The sequence below is a fragment of the Rana temporaria genome, chromosome 3 (assembly GCF_905171775.1).
Source record: "Rana temporaria chromosome 3, aRanTem1.1, whole genome shotgun sequence".
Lineage (NCBI taxonomy): Eukaryota > Metazoa > Chordata > Amphibia > Anura > Ranidae > Rana > Rana temporaria.
This window is the reverse complement of record NC_053491.1, coordinates 214,856,303-214,880,360: the sequence shown is the minus strand read 5'-3', so window position 1 is coordinate 214,880,360 and position 24,058 is coordinate 214,856,303. Positions and strand designations below refer to the sequence as shown.

Here is a 24,058-nt window from a genome sequence, read left to right as displayed (position 1 = left end):
AACTGCCCCTATAGTTGAACAAAATTCCTAAACTATATGAAGCACAGCAGATGTCACAGGAATAGAGTGCTTGTTGATATTTCTGGAGCAACATACACCTAAAACTGTCCCTATGATTCAGCAACCTTTCCCTCACATAAGTGAAGCAGTGACAACAAGCCAGATGCCATAAGTTGATTCAGATATCAAAGAAATAAAGTGTGCTTCTTGATATTTCTGGAGCAGTATAACAGCATAGACCTAACACTTTCCCTGAGCAGATTTAGCAACCTTTCCCTCACATAAGTGAAATACAGTGAAAACGAGCCAGATACACCTAAGACTTTCCCTAAGCAGCAGATTCCAGCAGCATTTCCCTGTCTAGAGTGAAGCAGAGTGACGATCTGTGCTGTGTGCCTCTATCTAATATAGAGGCACGTCCCATGATGGGTCACATGCTGCACTGGCCAATCACAGTCATGCCATAAGTAGGCATGGCTGTGATCAGTTCCCAGTCACAGTAGTAACACGAATGGCGATTGGCTGCCGTGCAGCGCGCCAAAACATACCCGAACTCCGAACCCGGACTTTTTCCAACTATTCGGGTCCGGGTTCAGGAAAAACCCAAAGTCTGTACCGAACCCGAACTTTACAGTTCGGGTTCGCTCAACCCTATTCTTAACCATGCCCAGATGGAAGCTGTGCCCATCTAAGAGCAGTTTGTTTGAATGTGGGGGTTATAGCATAAAATTCCTGACTCCAGGGGGGAAGTCTGGATGTCCCTCAAGAGCATGAGCAGGCTAAATGGGGAGGAGGTGCCCATTTGTCTTGCTATTGTTTGAAAAACGTACATTTTAAGTGGGAAGAGTAGCTAGCCCACAAAATCGAAAGAAGAGAACCGCAGAGGGATAGAGCTAATACCGGATTCCAGTGAGATCCAATCCTTGGAATTATCATGACAATGCCAATCAAGTACTCGTGTGAGATGTGAGGCATAATAAAACATTTTGAAGTTGGGTAATCCCATCCCTCCATGTTCTTTAGGTCTGGTCAGGAGTGAATATTTAATTCTAGATTGTTTGTGAGCCCATATCATTTTCAATTGGATTAAATCGAGAGATTTAAAGAAACTCTGGGGTATTTTAATTGGCAGTGTGCGTTATAGGTAAATCAACATAGGACGGATTAACATTTTAATAATAGCTGCTCGTCTGAACCAGGAGAAGTACCTGGAATGCCAGACTTTTAAATCCTTTTCTATGACTCTGATCATCGGTGGGTAAATTTTCTTTAAAAATCAAGGTTAGTAGGCCTACATTTTACGTTTAATTACAGCAAGCATACATAATGGCCTTATTGCAATGTACAGTATACTGCTTGTTAACAATTATTCACAATGTGCGGTGGACAATATCTAAACCCAGTAAAAGATTGTGTGCCAGTTACTATTAAAATATAATAGGGATGTTTAAAGTATAATGGTGTGATATAATGTAACATATTGCTAAATGGAAATGTTGAAAAATTAATAAAAATTTTGATAATAAAAAAAAATATATAATAGTAGGGACATACTAAGTTATTTATAACAACACCAAATTGAGCGAACAAAGTAGAAAATTCCAGAAAACCCCATTTTGTTTACTTGACAAAATCCATAGGATTTTGGATGTTGAACATTTTGAAGCTTCAAGCTACAAAACACTCAGGCCCCGTACACATGTCCGAGGAACTCGACGGGCAAAACTCATCGTTTTGCTCGTCGAGTTCTGTGTGAAGCCGCCGAGGATCTCGGCGAGCCAACTTTCCTCATTGAACAACGAGGAAATAGAGAGCATGTTCTCTATTTGGCTCGACGAGGAACTCGTCGGCTTCCTCGGCTGAAAGTGTACACACGGCCGGGTTTCTCGGCAGAATTCAGCTCCGATCGAGTTTCTGGCTGAATTCTGCCGAGAAACTCGGTCGTGTGTACGGGGCCCCAAGCGTCAATGGGGCCTGAAACCCCAAAGTATCCCCAAAGAATCATCCAAACATATTCTGAAAAAATTAAATAAAAAATTAAACATGAACATTTACTACTCCTGCACTTGTACCCGGAAATGATTACACTCAGCTCTCCTCTCTGAGCTGTGCAGGAGGATTTCATACCTGTGTCTCTATGTATCACCTGAGGCTAGTCAATTCACTTAATATTTGTAGTGGTTTACAACCACTTTATATCCAGTACATCTAACATCTCAACATTCATTTTACAAAAAAATTATTTACAGTGAGTGTCATACATGCTAAGCAGAGAAAGAACATTAAAACTACAAATTCTATGTCTAACTACCTCTACTTTTACAATATTCTGTCAGTCTTCTTCAAGGTCAGCATTTCATTGTAAAGTTCGTCTCCATCTATTAAAATTCTTTGAAAAGTGATCTTCTGTTCCATTGGTTAATTAGGATGTTTCACAGTGTCTGAATAACATCAAACACACAGTTTAAGAAAGATTTTAAGCTCTGAGAATATTTATTATTTCACTTTCAGACACAGGCTTGTAATGATATATTTATGAGGGTGAATACAAGCAGATGACAGATGGTTGGCTTCTTTCTTTGATTTCTTTTTTTAAATTGATCATCTCTTGATTTTCATCTAATTCATCTAGAAAATCAATAAACCAAATTGTTCATTTCAAAGTAAGGAATAACTAGGAGGATGCAGTAATTTAGTTCTGATACTTACAGTAAAAACAAAACACTTAAAAAAAAAAAAACATTTTAAGTGTTCGATTTATGTCATTTAGCATATGACACACTATTATAAAGATGATTGTTATATGTCATGACTGAAATTTTATAAAGTAATTGTTTTTGTTTTTTTGTGATTCGGCACTGCGTCATTTTAACTGACAATTGCGCGGTTGTGCGACGTTGTACCCAAACAAAATTGACGTCCTTTTATTCCCACAAATAGAGCTTTCTTTTGGTGGTATTTGATCGCCTCTGCGTTTTTAATGTTTTGCGATCTAAACAAAAAATTAGCGACAATTTTGAAACAAAAACACAATATTTTGTACTTTTTGCTGTAATAAAAAGCCCCAATTTTATTTAAAAAGCAAATTTTGTCTCAGTTTAGGCCATAATGTATTCTTATACATATTTTTTGGTAATAAATATGGCAAAAAACATATACTGATTTGTTTGCGCAAAAGTTATAGCATCTACAAAATAGGGAATAGATTTATGGCATTTGTATTATTATTATTTTTTTTACTAGTAATGGCGGCAATCTGTGATTTTTATTGGGACTGTGATATTGCAGCGGACAAATCAGACACTTTTGACATACAGTACAGGTAGAGTAGCCTTTAATTCTGCATAAAAAGACACAATTTTGGGCCCGATGAGTAATGAATTATGGTATGGTGAGGTGCATTCCAATGCACAGTTATCCCATTCCAAACAAACTACTCGTAAATTGACAGCACTATAAAAGTACCTGAAATAAATAAGAGTAAAAATAAATAAATAAAAATTAATCAGTGCATTTTTATAACACTGATCGCTGTATAAATGTTAATGGTCCCAAAAATGTGTCAAAAGTGTCCGATGTGTCTGCCATAATGTCACAGTCTCAATAAAAATCGCAAATCACTGCCATTACTAGTAAAAATAATAATAATAATAATAAAGCCATTAAGATGCTATACATCTTTCACAAAGTTTGTAGACGCTATAAATTTCGCGCAAACCAATCAATATACGTTTATTGCAATTTGTATTACCAAAAATATGTAGAAGAATACATATCAGCCTAAACTGAGGAAAAAATAGGTTTTTTTTTAATTTTTTTAATTTATTATAGCCAATTGTACAAAATATTGTGTTTTTTTTTTTCAAAAATTGTTGCTCTTTTTTTGTTTATAGCGCAAAAAATTAAAACCGCAGATGTGATCAAATAACACCAAGAAAGCTCTAGATGTCAATTTTGTTTGGGTATAGTGTTGCACGACCGCGCAATTGTCAGTTAAAGTGACGCAGTGCCGTAATGCAAAAAATGGCCCGGTCATTAAGCAACCAAATCTTCCGGGGCTGAAGTGGTTAAAGATGAACTTTACCTACCTACCTACGCCTACAACCCTCCACTGTGGTGTCCAGACCAAAAACTCTTCATGTCATTTTCTTGTGGAATAGGTCTGGGGAACCCTCCAGCCAGTCACCTTTACTTTCAGAGACAGTCTTCTTGTGAAAAAAGTGTTTCCCCAGAGGAAACACAAGTAATTGTACTTTATTTTTTTATTATAGAGTGTCTCTGAGTATCTTATTCACTAGATATACATTTTAAGTCTAGGTTCACATCTGTGTGGAGTAGTGTGGCACACTTTTGCATGGGGACAGAAGCCTATTCATTTGAATGGGCTGCTGTTCTTGCATTCCCGCAGGGAAACATTTTCTGACCTTTTTATTACAACCGGCTGCATGGAACTACATGGTGCTTTGGCACCATGCGATTTTATGCACCCACAAATGTTCCTTGTTCCTTGAGGGTGGCATTAAGACCCGTTTTACCTGCAATTGCCTGTAGGATTTACATTCATTCCAGCACCCACAATAGTGTGAACCTACTCTTAACCCTCCTGGCGGTATCCCAGAGCGTGACTCGGGGTGGATTTTTTCTGCTATAATCGGTATCCCCAAGTCACGCTCGGGGTAGATATGCAGAGCCTGCAGCGTGCGCTGGCTTACCTTGTCCTGGATCCAGCGATGCCACCGCGCTGTGTGAGTGAGCGGGACCTCGCTCGATTCACACAGCGTCCTCCTGTGCCGCCGATCTCCGTTCCCTGCAACGTTACGACGCACGGGAGCGGAGATCCGCGCCAAATTCAAAAAGGTAAACAAACACTATACATACAGTATACTGTAATCTTATAGATTACAGTACTGTATGTAAAAAATACACACCCCCCTTGTCCCTAGTGGTCTGCCCAGTGCCCTACATGTCATTTTATATAATAAAAACGGTTCTTTCTTTCTGCAAACTGTAGATTGTCCATAGCAACCAAAAGTGTCCCTTTATGTCAAAAATGTTTTTAGATCAGCTAGAAAACAGCGATAATAAATTATAATCACTTGCAGAATTGTGCGATAGCGATTTGTGGGGAAATTCGTCATTAAAAAAAAAATAATAATGACAGCGACAATTTTGCAACTGAGAAAATTTCAGTGATTTTGATTTGATTACATTATTGAATAATTTTTATTAGAATTATATTATTATTTGTTATAATTATTTATAATTATTTATTATATTATAATTTATCATTTTGTTTTTAAAAAAATGTCATACCCGGGATGCCTATTAGATTCTTGTTTGGTCAGATTTAAGTGAGTTATTCCTAAGAATTACAGGCCTACAGTATTAAATGCCAAATTTCCTTGCAAATAATTGTACCGCTTTTGGTACGTAATTCCAGACAGAATCATACCACCAGGGAGGTTAAATCCTAACACACACTTAGCAGGCACAGTCCACCATTGCCACTGTCAAGAAGCTGGACCTAGGCAATGCTGAGCAATGATGAAGTGCCAACATTGAAAAAAAAGTGTATGTAGACAGTATGGCCCGGATTCACGTAGAGCGGCATATATTTGTGCGGACGTAGCACATCTCATATGCGCTACGCCGACGTAACATTGAGAGGCTAGAACAGTATTCACAAAGCACTCGCTCCCAACATTGCGCCGGCGTAACGTAAATTGTCCGGCGTAAGCCCGCCTAATTCAAAGTAGGAAGGAAGTGGGCGTGATCCATTTAAATGAAGCTTGACCCCATGCAAATGATGGGCCGAACAAACGGCGCATGCGCGTGCATGCTCAGAATCACGTCGAATTTACTCCCTAAGATACGACGACTCAATGCCTACGACGTGAACGTAACCTACGCCCAGTCCCATTCACGTACGACTTACGTAAACGACGTAAAATACGACGGCTGTTCTGTCGTTCATATCTTTGCATGGGATGCGCCTCCTATAGGTGGAATAACTTTACGCCGGACGTACGCCTTACGTAAACGGCGTATACTACTGCGACGAGCGCAAGCACGTTCGTGAATCGGCGTATATCGGTCATTTGCATATTCAACGCGTAAATCAATGGAGGCGCCCCTTGTGGCCAGCGTAAATATGCGCCCAGGCTCCGACGGCGTAGGTAACTTACGTTGGTCGGATGAAGCCACATTTCCGGCGTATCTAGCATTGAGAATCAGGCGCATAGATACAATGGCGCATCTGTGCACTTACGCGGCGTATAGAAAGATACGTCGGCGTAAGTGCTTTAAGAATCCGAGCCTTTGAGCCTGGAGGGGACCAGCAGCACTGAGATGTAAAAGAAAGGATAAAAAAGGTTACAAAAAACAATGCTATTCTCCTGATAGGTTTCTAATCATATGAAATAATGTACTTATGCAATAATAACTCTTAGATAAGTACTTACCAGGCACTGCTGATTACAAAATCCATAGGTATCCCTCAGTAATCCTCACATATTTTTGTGCGCTATTTGTATATTTGTGTATTTTTAATGTCCTAATTTTCTCATTGTAAAGCAATGTTTTTTGTAGTTTCCTAGAAAAAAAAAAACAGGGTGCAAATTTTATGAAAATAAACTTCAAAAAAGAAGGTGTAATTTATTTTTGGATCTAACTTTCATCAGAATATCGTATAAGAAAATAGCTCAGAGAACAAGGCACAACAGTGCCACTAATTAGTATTGCAAATACTTATAAAAGCAACTAAGTGTACCTTCTTTTTTATTTAGATATCATACTTCACACTGTGTGCAATGATGATTTCACACAGAGATGATAATTATTTCCTTTAAAAAGATGTTACGATAAAACTTCAGTGATCTAAGCGACTTCATTGAAAAGTTATTCCTCTTTAATTACTAATAATTATTCAGCATTTTTCTCAGTAATTTAGCCAGAGGATGGCAATGTTTTGTGTTTTCTTTCTTACTAATTGGGCATAAGCCTTGTGACAAATGGCTCCAAGTAACAAGGGTTTAGCATGGAAAGGTATATATTCTACATTAGCGCCAGTTGATAGACTCAAGTGGAAAACTAATGCCACATACACACGATCATTTTTCGGCATGTAAAAAACGGTGGGCATCTCCTCAGAGACAGGCAGAAAAGTGGCTGGTGGGTGACAGAGGAAAGTGTGCTAAAGAGAGGAGGGTGGAGTACAGAGGTAAAATGGAAGGTAAAAGAAAACATGGTTGCCACAGTCACTTCCTGTGGAATGTATACAGTGACTACTCATTAAGAGCTGCTTTTATTCCTGGGAGTATACAAATTCCATGCGGTAATACCACATTTTACAGAACTATTCATCTCTTCAGTTTAACATTGTTGTTAAATCTTCTATATTATGGATTTCTGCAATTTTTTTAATCCATAGATGGATGGTAGGGGGTGACTCCTGTCTGCAGACCAGAGGTGTACTCTAGCTGCACTTACTAAGTGGATCATTAGTGATTGTTTGTAGTACTTTTTAGATAAATGGTGAAGCTCAAGATTGGTCAGCTTTTAATGAATCTCTTTTGGTTAATGGTCCAGGTTGGGGCCCAAAAATGTGAAAGAGTCCCCTTCTGTCATTTAAATCTCCAACAAGGGTCACACACATGCTTATATTGTTTTGTAGGTGGGGAGTTTATTTTAATTGGTTAGGATTTTATAGCCTGACTCCTGGGCTTTTTTGGAGATGGAGGCATGATGGGCATGATAGCGTGAACTGTGAATGGGGGCCCCTCTCCCATTTCTGAAGGAATAGTAAAGGAGGTAAATCCAAGGTGGTAGTCAACGAAAAGTGTAATTGTGAGACACATTGCATAGTGGCCCCCTGTGTGAGCATATTTTCTCTAAAGGAAGTAAGTGCTGTATGCTCAATGCATTTTTTTTCCAGGGAGTTAAAAAAGTATTTGCAAAATCATCTTGGAAGGGGCAGTTTGGTAAGTGAGCTCAAGTCCGCAACAGATCTGGGATGGATAGCCCTGTATTCTGAACTTGTTAAAACAGAAGAGATTGGATTGTATTGGTGAGAAAAGTTGAGCAGTGTGCATACTGGTTTCAAATTTGGGATTACAAATTACTGGGGTCATATCCATGACTAGACTTGGGCGACTGATCCAGCCCAAGTATTAGTTTGGGCTAAACATTGGCTGTTTGCCCCATTACGGTCTGCCTCCATTTTTGTCGAGTATGCATTACCAATTGGACCAGGTAATCCCACATTTTTTGTGTCTGAGTGCATATGGCATTTCCAGCAGAGGTTTATGGGAGGTTATAAAGAGTTTGATAGAATTCCTTCAAGCGTTCTGGGATATCTTTGAAGTTGTTCAGTTTGGTGCCCTTACCAGGCTCTGTGTGGGAAATTAATGATTTCAAGGTTGGATCTCGAAGGGAGTCTGCTAACAATTTGCTCAGTTTGTTTGCAAATTCAAAAATGTATGTTTTGATTTTGTCAATTGAGCCTTTGCTTTATAAAGCATTAAGGATTTAAAGTGGTTCAGCTGCATTCAGGGGACCCTGAAAGGAGGATGATTGGGGCTGCTCTGTGCAAAACCAGTGCATAGAGCAGGTAAGTATAACATGTTTGTTATTTAAAAAAAAAATGTCTATTCCTATTGCAATTTTGTGGAGGAGGGCTGCATAGGCCTAGTATCCGGAATTATTGTCCTTTCTGCTTTCCACTACAGAGGACCTCTGTAGTTTTTGCTAGCTTTTTTGTTTTTACTGTATGGAAACCCTATCATTTTGTTAATCTGTTTTATTAGTGCAAAATATACCTGTTGATCTTGTCAACACTTTTAATAAAATGTCCTAGCTCCACATGCCCTTTCCCCTGACTTCTCTGTCAAGATCAGTGGCACAACTAACAACCCATCCCGCATGCCAGGGTGTCAGGTGTAATCTTGGGCTCTTAACTATCCTTTAGGTACACATCCAAATACTGTCCATAGCTTGCCATTTCAACCTACGCAACCTCTCCAAAATATGCCCCTTCCTAAAAATTTACACCACAAAGCTTCTATTTGACTTGTCTGTTATTTCTTGTATCGAATACTGCAACTCCCTCCACATTGGATTATCTTTACATCGTTACAGGCTATCCTCCTTTAAGTCCATCATGAATGTTGCTGCCAGATTCATCCACCTTATCAACTATTCAATGTCTGCTACCCCTCTCTGCCAGTCCCTACATTGGCTTCAGCTCACCCAACAAATTAAATTCAAAATACTAAAACAACTTAAAAACCCATCCACAACTCTGGCCCAAGCTACATCAGTAACCTAGTCTTAAAATGGCAATCAAACAGTTCTCTCACAATATCCTGCTCTCTAGCTCCGTTGTCACCTCGTATGGTTGCCTCCAGGACTTCTCCTAAAACCTCCCCTATCCTATGAAAATCCATATCTCCATCTACTCGACTATCTCCTACTCTGTTCACATTTAGGCAATCCCTGAAAACCATTATTTTCAAAGAAAGCCTATCCTGCCTCCACCTAACAACTTTATTTCCACTTTCTCCATCAGCTTGCCCCCCACTGTTATTAAATTTTGTATCACTTGTTGATACCCTTCTAGATTGTAAGATTTAATTAGCAGGGCCCTCCTCCTGTATTGAATTGTATTGTAACTGTACTGTCTGCCCTCATGTTGTAAGCCACAGCACAAATTGTTGCCACTATATAAATCCTGTATAAAAATAATGAAAACAGAGCACTCCTGTGTTTTCTGCATGTGGTATTTATTTTTTGGGACTACACATTTGCCCCTTTGCTGTGGATAGTGGGAGAGATTTAGCGAAATACAATGGACAGAGTTAACACCACTCGGTCCATAGGGAGTCTTTAAATAAAATAAAAACTTTGGCAAATATGCATGTTTTGCAGAGATGTACTGCATGTATTTTTTTTTTGTCTTGACATATACTTTAAACAATGCACAAAGTATTTAATCTTGTTTAGGACCCTCTCTATTTCCTTTTTCTGTTGTGAACTCATTATGACACTTATGACACCCATGTGCAGAGCAATCCCCATACTTAATGATCTTTTTAAATATATAACACATTTTTAGGAGAAAGTTCATATACTGGAATTTAATATAATTTAAATGAGGAAGGATATCTATCTGTTTATCTATTTTAGTTTTTGGTTGTGAGAATAATGTGATAAATAAAACATTTATTTACATTGTTGGGACCTGTTTTCCTTTCTTCTTGCAGCTTAATGACATTATAGTAAGCACGCCTGGGACCGCTATGCAGATGTACTTCCTGGAGACATTGCTGCTTCAAGACAAGCCATTACTTTTTGTCGGCCCCACAGGCACTGGAAAGACAGCTATTACAAACAGCTTCCTGCGACACTTACCCCAAGAAAAATATGTTGTATGTCAAATTAACTTCTCAGTGCAAGCTTCAGCTAATCAGACCCAGGACATCTTCCTAACAAAACTCGAAAGGTACCCTGACTTTTAATTAAAATCAAGTGTGTAATAGTGCTGAATTTGCTCCACAGAGATTACCTCACAAAATAATATTAACCGCTCTGCTTCAGCCTCTGACAGTGCAAATGAAATCTGATTTGTTTCACTCTGAACTGTTTACAGGCACACAAACTACATTTTAATTGTTGTTGACAAAAATTCTGATTTATACGGAGCAGGAAACAGAGCCCAATGCAAGAGAGCATGTGTCGTTTTAAATTTTTCTTATGAAAACTCTTCCATGGGAGAATAAATAGACATCTGGTCCTGGGCATTCTGCAGTCCACGGTATATTAAAATGAATCACTAAATTGTGACTTAATAGGAAATAAGGGCCATCTGTCAATGTAAGATCAAAGCAGCAGGTGCATACTTGCCAACAAAAGGAGGGTTAAGGTAACGTCTTTGAGGATGAGATTGTAAAATGCATTTTTTTCCCTTACAAACACGCAATGTTACTGTGTAATGAAAGCAAGTCTTTGAGGTTGAGATTGAAAAAAGCATTTTTCTCCTTTACAAACACCCAGTGTTATTTTGTAATAAAGCATCTGTCTATGTAATATAACTTTGATATATAACTATGATACATGCTATTGTATAACATAAATATTATATATAATGCAGTATAGTGTGTGTGGACTGTCTGCATTGTAATATGCTACTATTTCTGTTGGATCCATGGCCTTGGTTTTATCCCCTCTTTGCTTTTAGTATCCTTGTGATTAAGCAAAGTTTCTGTCATTAGGGGGAACCGGTACCAAATTGACTAAGGCCCGGTTCACACTGATGAGCTGTGAATTTGGTCAGCTTTTTGTCCATTCTGAGGTGCGAATTTTACCAAGAATTTCAGGAGTGGGACATAGCTGCGATTAATGTTCTAGCCAATTAAATCATAGTTCTAGCCAATGAAATAAGTGTGCTTATTATTCGCTAAAGCTATCGTCTCTTTCATGCGCATGATGTTATTCTTTTTTACTACCCATTCCCGAATTGATGGTGTTGCGGAGGATTTCCAGTATCTATCAGCTATCAGCAGAAATTGTAATATTCCCATCTTAAAAGATTGGAATGATCCCAGGATCATGGATAGGAGGGCTTCTTCTGGGGTCTCTGGCCATTCCTTGCCCGTGATCTAATGACTAAGCTGAAATATGGTCGACCAAAATGTTTTTTTTTGATGGGCAGGACCACCACAAATGCAAATGTGTACCTCTTGACTTGCCACATCTCCAACATAAATCTGATGTAGCTGGATCGATTTTTTTTTTATAACGTCGGGCAGTGATACCATCTGGTTTTATAGTTTCTTTCCTGTGAATGGGAAGCTAAAGTGGACTTGAAAGTAAAGGGGAAGGCTTTATCCCAATCCTCCGGAGGCAGGCTCTTGCCCAATTCCTGCTTCCATTTTCGAACGTAAAAGGGGTGATTGTGAAACACATGAAACAGTAGCGTATCTTATTCTTTAGAAAAAACATGTAAACAATTGGAGTCAGAAAGATACAGCTTCTCAAACTAAGTCAGCTCCCCCCAACGCCATACCTTAGCCAGCCCTTTGTAAAAATGATGCAATTGGAAATATTGTAGCCAATGTCCACTATTGGAACGAGGGAAGGAACTAAGTTTTCTTAGAGGTTTCAGGCCCTCCCTATTTAATGCATGCCAGATGGGCGATGGACGTGATGGTTGCCAGCAAAGAAATCCATTATCTGATTAAAAACCGATGACAGGGAACACGATCAGTGACAGTGTCAGCTAGGCAGAACGGGGAGATGTTGGACCGGATTCAGAAACTACTTACACTGACGTATCTATTGTTACGCCGCGTAAGTCCATGGATGCGCCGTCGTATCTATGCGCCTTATTCAGCAAACAAGATACGCCTGAATTTTGGCTTAATACGACCGACATAAGTCTCCTATCCCATCGTATCTTGGGCAATATTTATGCGATATTTATGCTGGCTGCTAGGGGAGCTTCCATTGATTTACAGGTCAAATATGTAAATGACCTAGATACGCCGATTCACGAACGTACTTGCGCCCGTTGCAGAAAGCTACGCCGTTTACGCAAGGCATACGTCCGGCGTAAAGTTATTCCACATAAAGCAGGGGTAAGTCATGTTAGGGTATGGATGACGGAACAGCCGTCGTATTTTACGTTGTTTACATAAGTCGTATGTGAATGGGGCTGGGCGTAGGTTACGTTCACGTCATAGGCATCGAGCCATCGTATCTTAGGGAGTATATGCGACGTGATTCTGAGCATGCGCCGTTCGTTCGGCCCTTCATTTACATGGGGTCACGCTTACGCCGGCCCATTTACGCTACGCCGCCGTAACTTAGGGAGCAAGTGCTTTGTGAATACTGGTCTTGCCTCTCTATGTTACGTCGGCGTAGCGCATATGAGATGTGCTACGCCCGCTCAAAGATACGCCGCTGTACGTAAATCTAGCCCGTTGTGTTTACACTAACATCTCCCCGTTCTATGTCTTTGTGAGACGATTGCGGGTATGCCCACGGCGATGAGTCCGTGGGACCCAAGGGCATGCTCACGGAGATCGCGGCGGGCGCCCGCGTGCCCGGAACAACCGCTTCTTAAATGGGACATATATATACGTCCTTCTGCCTGCCCGTGCCATGCTGCAGATGTATATCTGCGTGAGACAGGCGGCAAGCGGTTAAAATAAGCAGCAGCTGTCAGAATACTGGAACAGTAATTGCATCTGATTGGATGCAGCCACTGTTTGGCCAAAACATTTCCAGTCGACTTCCTTGTTGCAATCAAACTATTGACTTTTTTCAACCAAAGTCAGGCCAGTGGGGCCTTCCACCGTCATCCACATTCTTGTTAAATAATGATACAGACCTCATATGCCAACTCCATAGTTTTTCACTGCTGTTGTCTGAGCAGACTTTATCAGTGATTACAATTTACAGAATTTCTCTCAACTTAGAAAAGATGCATGAGTGCACAGCCTGACCATGGACAGAAGGTCCCCTTTCACAATGTGTGGTATCTTAATGCATGCACGTTAACAAACATTATGTCTATCCTTAAGCTAAGCCCTACATTATACAATTTAGATTTACCTTCAACTATGTAGTGCAAGAGCCTGCCTGACTGCATACAAATTAAAACGTGTTTAGATATGACCTCATATTATACTGTTTTAGTAAATCTAAAGGGAAATTGTATAAAGTATGGCCAGCCTTAGTGTACACTGCATTGAGGTAGCCCATTTCTTTTAATGTTTTATCAGTGTTCCACAATAGGCCAGAAAACACACCTTCTCTCTTTTTCCAATGCAGTGCACATAACACAAAGGTGTGGAGGTTTTTCATTTTTTATTTTATTATTATTAGTGCATAGGGTCCATTCAAAATGAATGAATCTTCAATGCATTGCCATATGCATGGTGTGTTAAATTGTGTTGTTGTACCTCATGGAACTGCAACACATCAGTGTGAACCTAGGGCCAAATCCACAGCCAGCGGCGCAAATTAAGTTTCTGAAAACTTATGTCATTTAAGTTACAGCGCCCTAAGTTGGTGTCGTAAGTGCCGTATCCACAGCGCATTTGCGCACAAAATTGCGCCAGCCGTAACCTAAATTCAGAGGCGTAAGGCGGGGTTATGGCAAGTGGGAAGGAAGTGGGCGTGCTTCATTGTAATGAGCCGTGACCCCATGCAAATGAAGGGCTGGCCGTACTGCGCATGCGCGCACAAAACTGCTGCTCACTGCGCATGTGCAGAACTTTGCTGGGCGCAATCAGTGAGATAGGTAAAATGCCAAGTGTACTTAGTTTGAGGATCGCCCTGTGCTTAAATAGCCCCAGTCAAACACACTTCCCTTGCAAAAGTATTTCCCTGTGTTCCCTTCCATGAGCAATTTGCTTCTGCTCTTAGTTTTTCAGTGCTTGTTGGTAAGTTGTGTGTGATAGAGAAGTGTTGGAGGAGTATTAGATAGTAGTTGTTGTTTGTTTCTGATAAGTGTATTTTTTGTTTGATTGTTTCTGCTAAGTGTTTTTTTTTTTTTCTGCTTGGATTTTGTGTTTGTTTTTTTGTGTTTGTTTTTGACTTTGTAGTAGCTGTCTGCTTGTGTGTGTATTTTTGTGTGTTTGTTGTGTGTGTATTTTTGTGTGTTTGTTGTGTGTGTATTTTTGTGTGTTTGTTGTGTGTGTATTTTTGTGTGTTTGTCCTGTTTGTTTTCTTGTTGCTGGGTGGTGTCTGCGATGGCCCCCAAACGCAGGAAGCTGAATTTTTCGCATGTTGAAAAGCAAATCCTTGCCAGGTATATCATCCATTATGGAAGATATTTACATGGGCCTGATAGCCGGAACACCTCCCCGGCCCAAAGGAAGAGGATATATGCAAAAATTACAGATCACATAAATGCGGCGCGGGGGGGGGAGACGAGGACCCCCGCTGGCATCAAGAAAAAAATGATCTGAGGAGCGTGGTCCGCAATAAGGTGGCCAAGCTCACTGCACATAGGAGGGGCACTGGAGGAGGGGGACCATGCCCCATCCGGCTGACTGAGGAGGAATGGGCAGTGGCCCGGTGTTTCGAGCCAGAGCAGGTGGTGGGCCTGCCTGGTTATCAGTCTGATGTTCCTGTGAGGCCAGGTAAGGTTTTTGTTTTTCTATTTGGTGATTAGCATGTGTGGGTGGGGGAAGGGAAGATGTGCCAAGTGTGTGGATCCTCAAACCTGTGATTGTTTGGTGTCCTCCACAGATGACCAGGAGATTGCTGGCCCATCAGGCCAGGCTGCTGCACCACCCCAAAGACAGGAGGCTGCTGAGGAGTCCCCAGGGGAGGGGAGTGGCCAAACCTCCCCTCATGAGGAGGCTGAGGGGGAGGAGGCTGAGGGGGAGGAGGCTGAGGGGGAGGAGGATGAGGGGGAGGAGAAAGAAGATCTCCAGATTGGCCGGGAAATCCTTATTGCCACTGATCTCATGACATTTGAGGATAACCTTGAGGCTAGCCTTGAGGCTCCCCTTGAGGCTCCCCCAGAGGCTACCCCAGAGGCTACCCCAGAGGCTGGCACCAGTCAGGCCACCATCATGGGTAGCCCCTCCCACTCCTCCCCCAACAGGCCGCAACCCACAAGGGTCACTCTATCCCCTCCTCCCAGGCCACAAGCCTCAGGGGCAGGCAGGATGGCGACCCAGGAGACCAGGGGGGTGTCTGAGCGTCTGCCGGCCAGTCTGCTGAGGAACAATGCCCAGCAGACCCGCAGTCTGGGTGACATCAAAAAAACTATGAGCAAGATGGAGCACAGCCTGGATGTAATGAGGGAGTCACTCAGTGATGTGGCCACCAATTCATTGGGGGTCATCACCTGTTTGTGGTCCCTGCATACTGCCACAACAGGCGTGGCCCAGAAGGTGACTGCCCTCACCCGGGCTGTGCAGGACAACACCCGGGCTGTGCAGGACAACACCCGGGCTGGCCAGGCCAATACGGCTGCCATCACTGTCTGTCTGAACAGGATAGCAGTGGCCTTGGAGGGCAGGCCAGCCGGAGGTCAGACACCAGGGGAGGCTCCTCCCTCCCCTGCTCCCCCCCATGAAGATACTCCCTCCCCTGCTCACACCCCCCCTGTGAAGATACTCCCTCCCCTGCTCACACACCCCCGTGAAGATCCTCCAGTTGTCCGTGCCCGTGGCCGTGCCAGTGCCCGTGGGCAGCCCAGACGGAGCACTCGCCGCCGGAATTAAATTGCAGGGGTACTTTTGATTTTTTTTTTTTTTTATGATTTTGTTTATTATACTGTACTTATGATTTGGTTTATGTGTGTGAATGATGTGTGAATGTGGGGGGGGGGGGGGTGGCATTCCTGATAAAATAAGGGTGTTACCCTCAGTTTTGGTGGAGAAGGGATCCCCAGGACCAGGGAGAAGTGATCCCAGGTTCCTGAATGGTGTATGAATGCACAGTGACATAATTGGAGCCGTGGCGTGGCGTTACTGCTCCCAAGTACCAAATGGGGGGGGGGGGTACTTGGATCTAATCCAATTCGATGTGCATGTGATGTGTCTGTGCTAGGGACCACAGTGGTGTGCATTCATGCATTCTCATTGTGACATAATTCATGTGCGTTTACTGTGCAAAGCAACATTCTCATTGTGACATTATTCATGTGCGTTTCCAGTGAAAACAAATATTATCATTGTGACATTATTCATGTGCGTTTACTGTGAAAAAATGCCTTCTGCAAGGCGTCTCCTGGCTACTGTGCCCTCAGTAGACCGGGTAGAGTGGGTTAGGGGGGGATTGCCTGGGTGGGGGGTCAGGTCAGCACGTAAGTTAATCTCCAGTCCCCTTCTCATGGCAAAGTTGTGAAGAATACAACAAGCACCGATTAGTTGGCACACAAAGTCTGGGGAATACAACAATGTACCCCCAGTCTTGTCCAGGCATCTGAAGCGGGACTTCAGCAGCCCAAATGTGCGCTCCACAACTGCCCGGGTGCGAATATGAGCGTCGTTGTAGCGTTGCTCTCCTGGGGTTTGGGGGTTCCTGAATGGGGTCATCAGATGTGGTCCCAGGGCATATCCAGAGTCACCTGGAAGGGAAAAGACAGGAGGATATTAGTCATGCATGTGCCCCTTGTGATGTCTGCATCATGGGGGGGACATACCTGACACCCATGTCACTCACCAATCAGCCAGCTGTCTCCATACACGTTCAGCTCCAAATCTCGAGATATGTTGGTCTGCCGGAATATATAGCTGTCATGGCACGAACCAGGAAATTTGGCACAGACATGCCAGATAAGGCCATGGACATCTACAATCACCTGGACATTTATGGAATGCCAGTTTTTGCGATTCTGGAACAGGTGCTCTGTCTCATGGGGGGGCTGTAGTGCCACATGGGTACAGTCAATGGCCCCGATGGTCCGTGGGAACCCAGCAATGTGATAAAAGTCCGCCATGGTCTTCAATCGCTGGTCCTCCTGGGTGGGCTTTTGAAATTGATTGCCCATGCGTCTTAGTATTGCAGGGACTACTTGATGGACACACCTGCTCATCGAGGACTGTACCATCCCAGCCAGACCTCCACATGTTCTTTGGAAAGACCCAGTGGCAAGAAAATGCAGGGTTGCCATTACTTTGATGTGAGGTGGCAGGGCATGGGATCGTTGGGTTGGGGTGGTGAGATCATTCTGCAGGATTCGGGTTAATTCCAGGATGGCTTCCTGGTTAAAGCGGAAGTTGCCATAGACCTCAGAGGCAGTCATGCCAAAGAGATCTTGGCGTGGGCGGTATACCCTCTCCTGTGCCCTCCTCCTCCTCCTCTGTGCCCTCCTCCTTCTTTGCGCCTGTAATGTAGCGAGTGCCGTTAGAATCATGGATGGGCTGGGCATTTTGGCAGTCAGATTGAAGTCCAGCAAAGATGTGTTGTCAGCTCTTCCTCAATGCTGTTGCTTCAGCAGACCTTTACAGGGCAGGTGTAAAATTAGGGCTGCTTTTATAAAGTCTAATTTTGCTCCAGGAAACTAACAGGTGCGCACAGGGCGTAATCTACGGCGCACAGGGCGTAATCTACGGCGCACACACTTAATTTTGTGGATCGCCCTATCTCCCTCATTTGCATCTTTGCCTATCAAAAAAAGCGGCGTGACTAGCGTAATTTGCGTCAGAGGATGCGCCGGTGTAATTATTTTAGGTAGGACGGAAAAAACGAAATTTTCGTTTTGAGGATCGGGCGCAAAGATACGCGCGGTGTAAAATTAGAAATCTCGAGTTAAGGCGGCGCATCTGCTTTGTGGATTTGGCCCCTAGTTTTTAAATGTTTGCTTGATAATTTTGCACAAGAAACATTAACATTCAGGGATAGATGATAGATATTTTTGAGCAAATGTGCAAAAAATCAAAATTACTGTACTTACAGTATTGGCATGAAACACTCATTTTTTCACCCTGCAAATCAGTTCCAAATAGTGTGTGTGTGTGTGTATTACGCCGATACTGCAAATTGGTCTGCCTCAGAGAGAACAAGGAGGGGGCGGGACGAGTGCCATCAGATTACATACAGCAAGAAGCTCCTGTTTACTCAGCAGCCTCTGTAAGAGGAAGTCACGTCTCCTGGGTCGGCATTGGACCAGTGTTCTGTCTATCATAGAAGCCAGTCAAGGAGGGTGGACTTTGTATTAAAGAGGCCGCCGAGTAAACAGGAGATTCTCGCTGTATGTAATCTGACGGCGCTCATCCTGCCCCCCCTGAAGTGGGCATTGATCGGGCTGCATTCATGGCAATGTGGAGGCTGCAGATGGGCATTAATCAAGCTGCACTGATTGGCAAATGTGAGGCTACGGATGGGCATTGATCAAGCTGCATTGATGGGCAATTGTGAAGCTGCAGATGGGCATTGATCAAGCTGCATTGATGGGCAATTTTGAGGCTGCAAGTGGGCATTGATCAGGCTGCATTGATGGGCACTGACCCATATTTTGCTTCAAATTTCTTTATTTAAAATGTAAGTTTTTTTTCTGAAACTTCCCTCTTAAAATGAAGGTGCATGTTATACGCCTTTGCGTGTTATATGCCTATACATACGGCAATTGCCGCAAATTTTTTTGAATTTGTATGCTATATAAACAATTTCTACTACTTAATATAGCGAGTATAGTTTTGGTTTTACACACATGGCTTCTATGGAATTTCGAAAAAAAAAATTTGTTCTATGTAGGTTGGTTTCAGAACATTCAGAAGCATTTATCAAAGGTTATCACCCACGGTTACCAACCATTGCTAGCATTATTTCCTCTAATTGACTAGTTACTAAAATGCTGCTTACCATCTTACCCTAATCACTGAAAAAATTTAATCTGGTTCACTACAGCGTATTATACAGAGCATGAAGCTAAAAACAATGTGCCTATTATCACATACCACCTTAAAATCAGTATATTTGTTTTAATAATTGAAGTTGATTACTCCATATTACTCTTGCTGGCAGAATAAAATAGCTAATCATTCAGCATTGCAAATTCTAGGTTATGAATATGGCATGCTTGCAGGGAAGAGACATCTACACCTTTTTGTAGCATTGGAAAACAATGCTACTGTGACATTGTATCTGAGCTTTCAAAGAAAAGTAATATTTTTGTTCATCTTCTTCATGAAATTATGTTTAAGCTAATACATAAAACAAGCATGTATTTTATTCCTTCCTTTTATACCACCCATTTAACCATTATATTCACACTATTCTACCAACCTGTGTCTATATTATAATTACAATATAATCATATATAAACATTAATATAATTTACATTAAATTACTGGGCTGTCAACTATTTTTTGGTGCATAATGGGTAGTATGCTTTTTGAAAATGGCTTAGATGGGTTCATTTACAGTAAAACATTGAAATTGTAGCACTGATTGACCCAGCATTTGGAACTGGGATAGGCTAAACTTGCAGTTAGTTAGGGGTTTTACGTGGTAGTTACATTTTTGGGATTTAGGTTAAGTTTAAGAGTTAGTTTAAAGAATAAGATTAAGCCCAGGTTCACACTGAATGCGGGTTTGAAATCAGGTGAATTCAGCTGAACTTGCAAGATTTCAAACTGGCAATTCAGTCCGACTTCGGGAGCGATTTGAGAGACATCTGTGTGGGTTCATGCACGGATGTCTATTGAAATTGCCCCTGAAGTCGACAAAAGTAGTGTAGAAACTACTTTTGGGAATCGGTGCGGCGCTGCAAAGTCGGCGTTGCGCCAATTTATACAGTGTCGTTACCAGCAATAGGCTTCTATTTTGACATGTCAAATCACATGTCAAATCTGCCCGGTGTGAACGAGGGCTACAAGTGAATTTAAATATTAAGTGTTATGGCAAAGGTTAATTCTGGAGGTTAGTTTAAGATTTATGGTTCAAGTGAAATACAAGTTTAAGCATGAGAAGAGCCTAACAGAGCTTAAAAAGACCATAAGGTTCCCTGCATTGTTCCGTTTAAAAACAGAGGCAGAGTAACTGTAAGAAATCACAGGGTCCCGCACAGCCTACCTGACAGCGAGAGGGGAAGGGGAGAAGCAAGCAGCACTGCGGGGGAAGGGGCACACAGCATAGGAGACACAACAGGGAAAAAGGATGTATGAAGAGAGTGTGAACAGTGCAGCGGATGGGAGACATTTCTGGAACTGACCCCCCTGCAGTAACTGAAATCTAGCTTTTTTTCCTCTTCCTACCTCCAGCTTGCAGAAGCTGCAGGGTGACCGGTTCCAGTAATTTCCTCCACCTGCCACACTGATTACACTGTCTGTTTACATCCTCTTCTCCCCTATGCCTGTTACCCCCTGTTGAACTGATAGGGCCAGGCCCCATGCAGGAGGACTGATTGTACCCTCTTATCAAAGGCTCTGAGCAGAGGATGAAGATTAGTGTCAGGAAGATCAGGCCTAATCTCAATCTGTCAAGAAATCATAAGGATAAGTGCAAATACTGATAATTGTACATAAAACAAGGGCCCCTTCCCTTATATAATCAAAAACAAAGTGGATGAATAAAAAAATTAAAACAGCGAAGCAGCCTGAGTGACACCTCCAATCATTATTTAACAACCAAACAGGATGTCATTTAATACAAAAAAAATACAAAGAGTCTAAATGTGCCCAAAAATTCTTTAAAGTGGAGTTCCACCCAAAAGTGGAACTTCCACTTAATCCACTCCTCGCCCCCTTACATGCCACATTTGGCATGTCATTTTTTGGGGGGGAGTGGGGGCTTCAGGAGGAGTGGGACTTCCTGTCCCACTTCCTCCTTCCGCCCAGGGACCGCTTAGGTGAAACTTCATATTGCCTATGATGGCCCCTCCTTGTAGGCAATCGCCTGGGACATGTGACAGGTCCCAGGCGATCGCCTGTCCAATCAGGTAGCGCAGCACCGCTCACGCATGCGCAGTGAGTGCCCGGCCATGAAGCCGAAAGCTGTCATGGCCGGGTGAAGAAGGAAAAACAAGCTGCGCTAATAGGGTTAAATGCATGAAACCATGACAAATGTATAACTGTGACAAACATATGAGTGACAAAAGTGAATGTAAATAAACACATACATAAAAATATATTTAGTGTAAGTAATGAAAGATCAGACACTCTCAATGGTTAAATGGAGAATGAAAAAATCAATAAAAATGTGATGAACAAATTAAAGTCCATAAAAAAGAAGAAATATCACAGGTGAATAAATCCCATATAGTCCAAAGAAAAAATTTAAAAAATTTAAACTTCAATCTCCAAGTAGTGAGGGATATTACAGCAACCCGAAAAGTGATGATAGGGAAACACCTCCACCTTAATGATATACTGCCTCTTACCAGATGGAATTGATCTCTTATCACAGGAAATCAAAAACGCATATAAGCTGGTTAGATGTCCAACAGGGAAGGCATCAATACAATACAGCCTCAATTGATGCACAATGCAGGATGCGCCATAAAACGAGAAGAGGAGCTCCTCTGCTGCCACTTCCAGCGACGTCTCTTGTCTACTTCCTCCCGACTCAGAGGTGAGTCGGGAGAAAATAAAAGGCTGGAACTCCCCTTCAAGTTGTAAACAAGTCTCCAGCACCCTGTAAATAGATTCCAAGATCTTCCTTTTATATGGATCTTCAGATAGGTAAACACAGATCAACACCACATGTAGACTGCTCACTCACTAACAAGCCAGCGACCTCTAAATGAATACAGTAAAGGTCATAAAGAACTTTATAACACGCCCAGGAATATCCTCCAGAATAATATTCATCTCCATCATCTCTCCAAGAACAATTGCACCAGAATAGTCTATTAAACAGACAGCGAGGGCTACACATGGATCAAAATTAGTTTGGTTCCTGCTGAACATGTTGAATTTTGATGTATGCACCCGGCTTTAGTTTTTATGCTCTGTCTTGGTTCCTGAGTTAACCCATACATAAATTTGCATTCATTTTTAGATTTTGTTTTTTCTTATACATGCTGTGTAGGCATGTTAGAACAGAACAACTTTGAATTTAGTGGTTCTTGACTGATTGCGTCTTTAAAAACAAACTTCTTTAAATGGTAAATAAATAAAACAAAATATATATTTATTATTATGTATTGTATTACAGATTAAAAGCTATTACTACTTGCTGTGATTTAACCTAACATTACAGCTGAGATTCTTGGTTGCTGTGTTGTAATTTTAAGATCCATTACACTAAATGCTCCTGTTTTCCTAAATTAAAAGTGAGAGTGAATCAAAAACCAACAGAACCTTAGACAGGCAAGCTATGTTTACCAGACACATTCACTTTTTATTTCTTGAGGGTCTTTTATTCCACTACATACTTATTTGAAAGTGGCAGAATGACAACTGCTGAATTTTCCATATTCCCTTATGACCATATTCTGTCAGTCTACACTCACAGTAAGTGACATAAGGCATTTAACCAACCAAACAACAGGAGATCCAACTCAAACTGACTACGCCTGTATAAAAAAAAAAATAGATATATTTTTTGTACTTCACATTCTACTAGTTTTAAGTGACAAATTAATAAAGGGAATGAAATGTGTTCTTTCCTGACTAGGTGGTATTCCAGTCACATTTGCCTTCTTTGTTACAAAACTCTTGTTACAAGCTGTATGGAAAATAAATGTTAAGTGTTAAAGGATGTGTTTGCTTCCTGCTAAATTATCGCTGCCGCAGGCTTGCTAGCAAAATAATTAAAAGTCTCACTAATTATTTAGTACACGTTCATATTTTAATCTCCATTGATATGCATCATCCCTATCCACTCAGGCCCTCATCAGGGAAGCCGAGCAAAGGAAGAGAAGTTAAAAATGAGAAGTGTTATTAATAACAAGAGCCACTACTGAAATTATTTCTGGTGGTATTACAAAAGATAATGTAACAATTGTAAGTTGTCTTACATTCATGAGAAGAGCTAAAGAACCCGTATATGTTTTGCATTTATTTTGAATGGATTTTGTATTAACTTTGAACAGAAGCTTTTCAAATATGTTGTCTAAATTTTGTATGCTAAGTAATTTGTCAATTAGTAATACTTTTTAAACAGAAACAAAATGTATTTTCTTTCACTCAGCCTCTGACTTATTTTGACTTCCAGATTTTCTTTGGAAAGATATTTACTTGATTAGTATCCATTCTTTGCACTTGTGAAAACACTTCTATCTTTTGATTGACTCTCTTAACTGACTGCAAGCAATCAGACTTGCTTGTGTGTCGTAATGGTTGATAATTTAACATAAGGAGGAAAAGGAAATGTGTGTACTGTACCACCAAAACAGTTGTCAAGATACAGTATAACTCATACTTGCTTTAGGACATTGCAAAATCTAATCCTTTATGTTTGCTGAAAATTGTTTCCATACTTTTTTGAATGCCTTGACTAGAATGATAGAAAAATGGCTTCTGTTTCTAAAGGGCATTTGACAAAATGGAGAGGCACATTGATTTTCCTAATTATAAAACAAGTATGTTATAAGTAGATTCCGATAAGTAATTAAAGTGGAAGTAGACTTAAAAAAACAAAACAAAAAAAC

The 24,058-nt window shown here is 41.3% G+C and overlaps 1 protein-coding gene across 1 annotated transcript in view; it reads left to right on the top strand.

Annotated features, from left to right (window-relative positions):
- LOC120932095 (dynein heavy chain 3, axonemal-like) overlaps window positions 1-24,058 on the top strand; it is a 179,907-nt gene that overhangs the window by 125,720 nt on the left and 30,129 nt on the right. Inside the window, exon 5 of the mRNA XM_040344230.1 lies at window positions 10,260-10,498. Within this exon, the coding sequence (XP_040200164.1) occupies window positions 10,260-10,498 (239 nt within the window). The remainder of the gene's footprint in view (window positions 1-10,259; window positions 10,499-24,058) is intronic.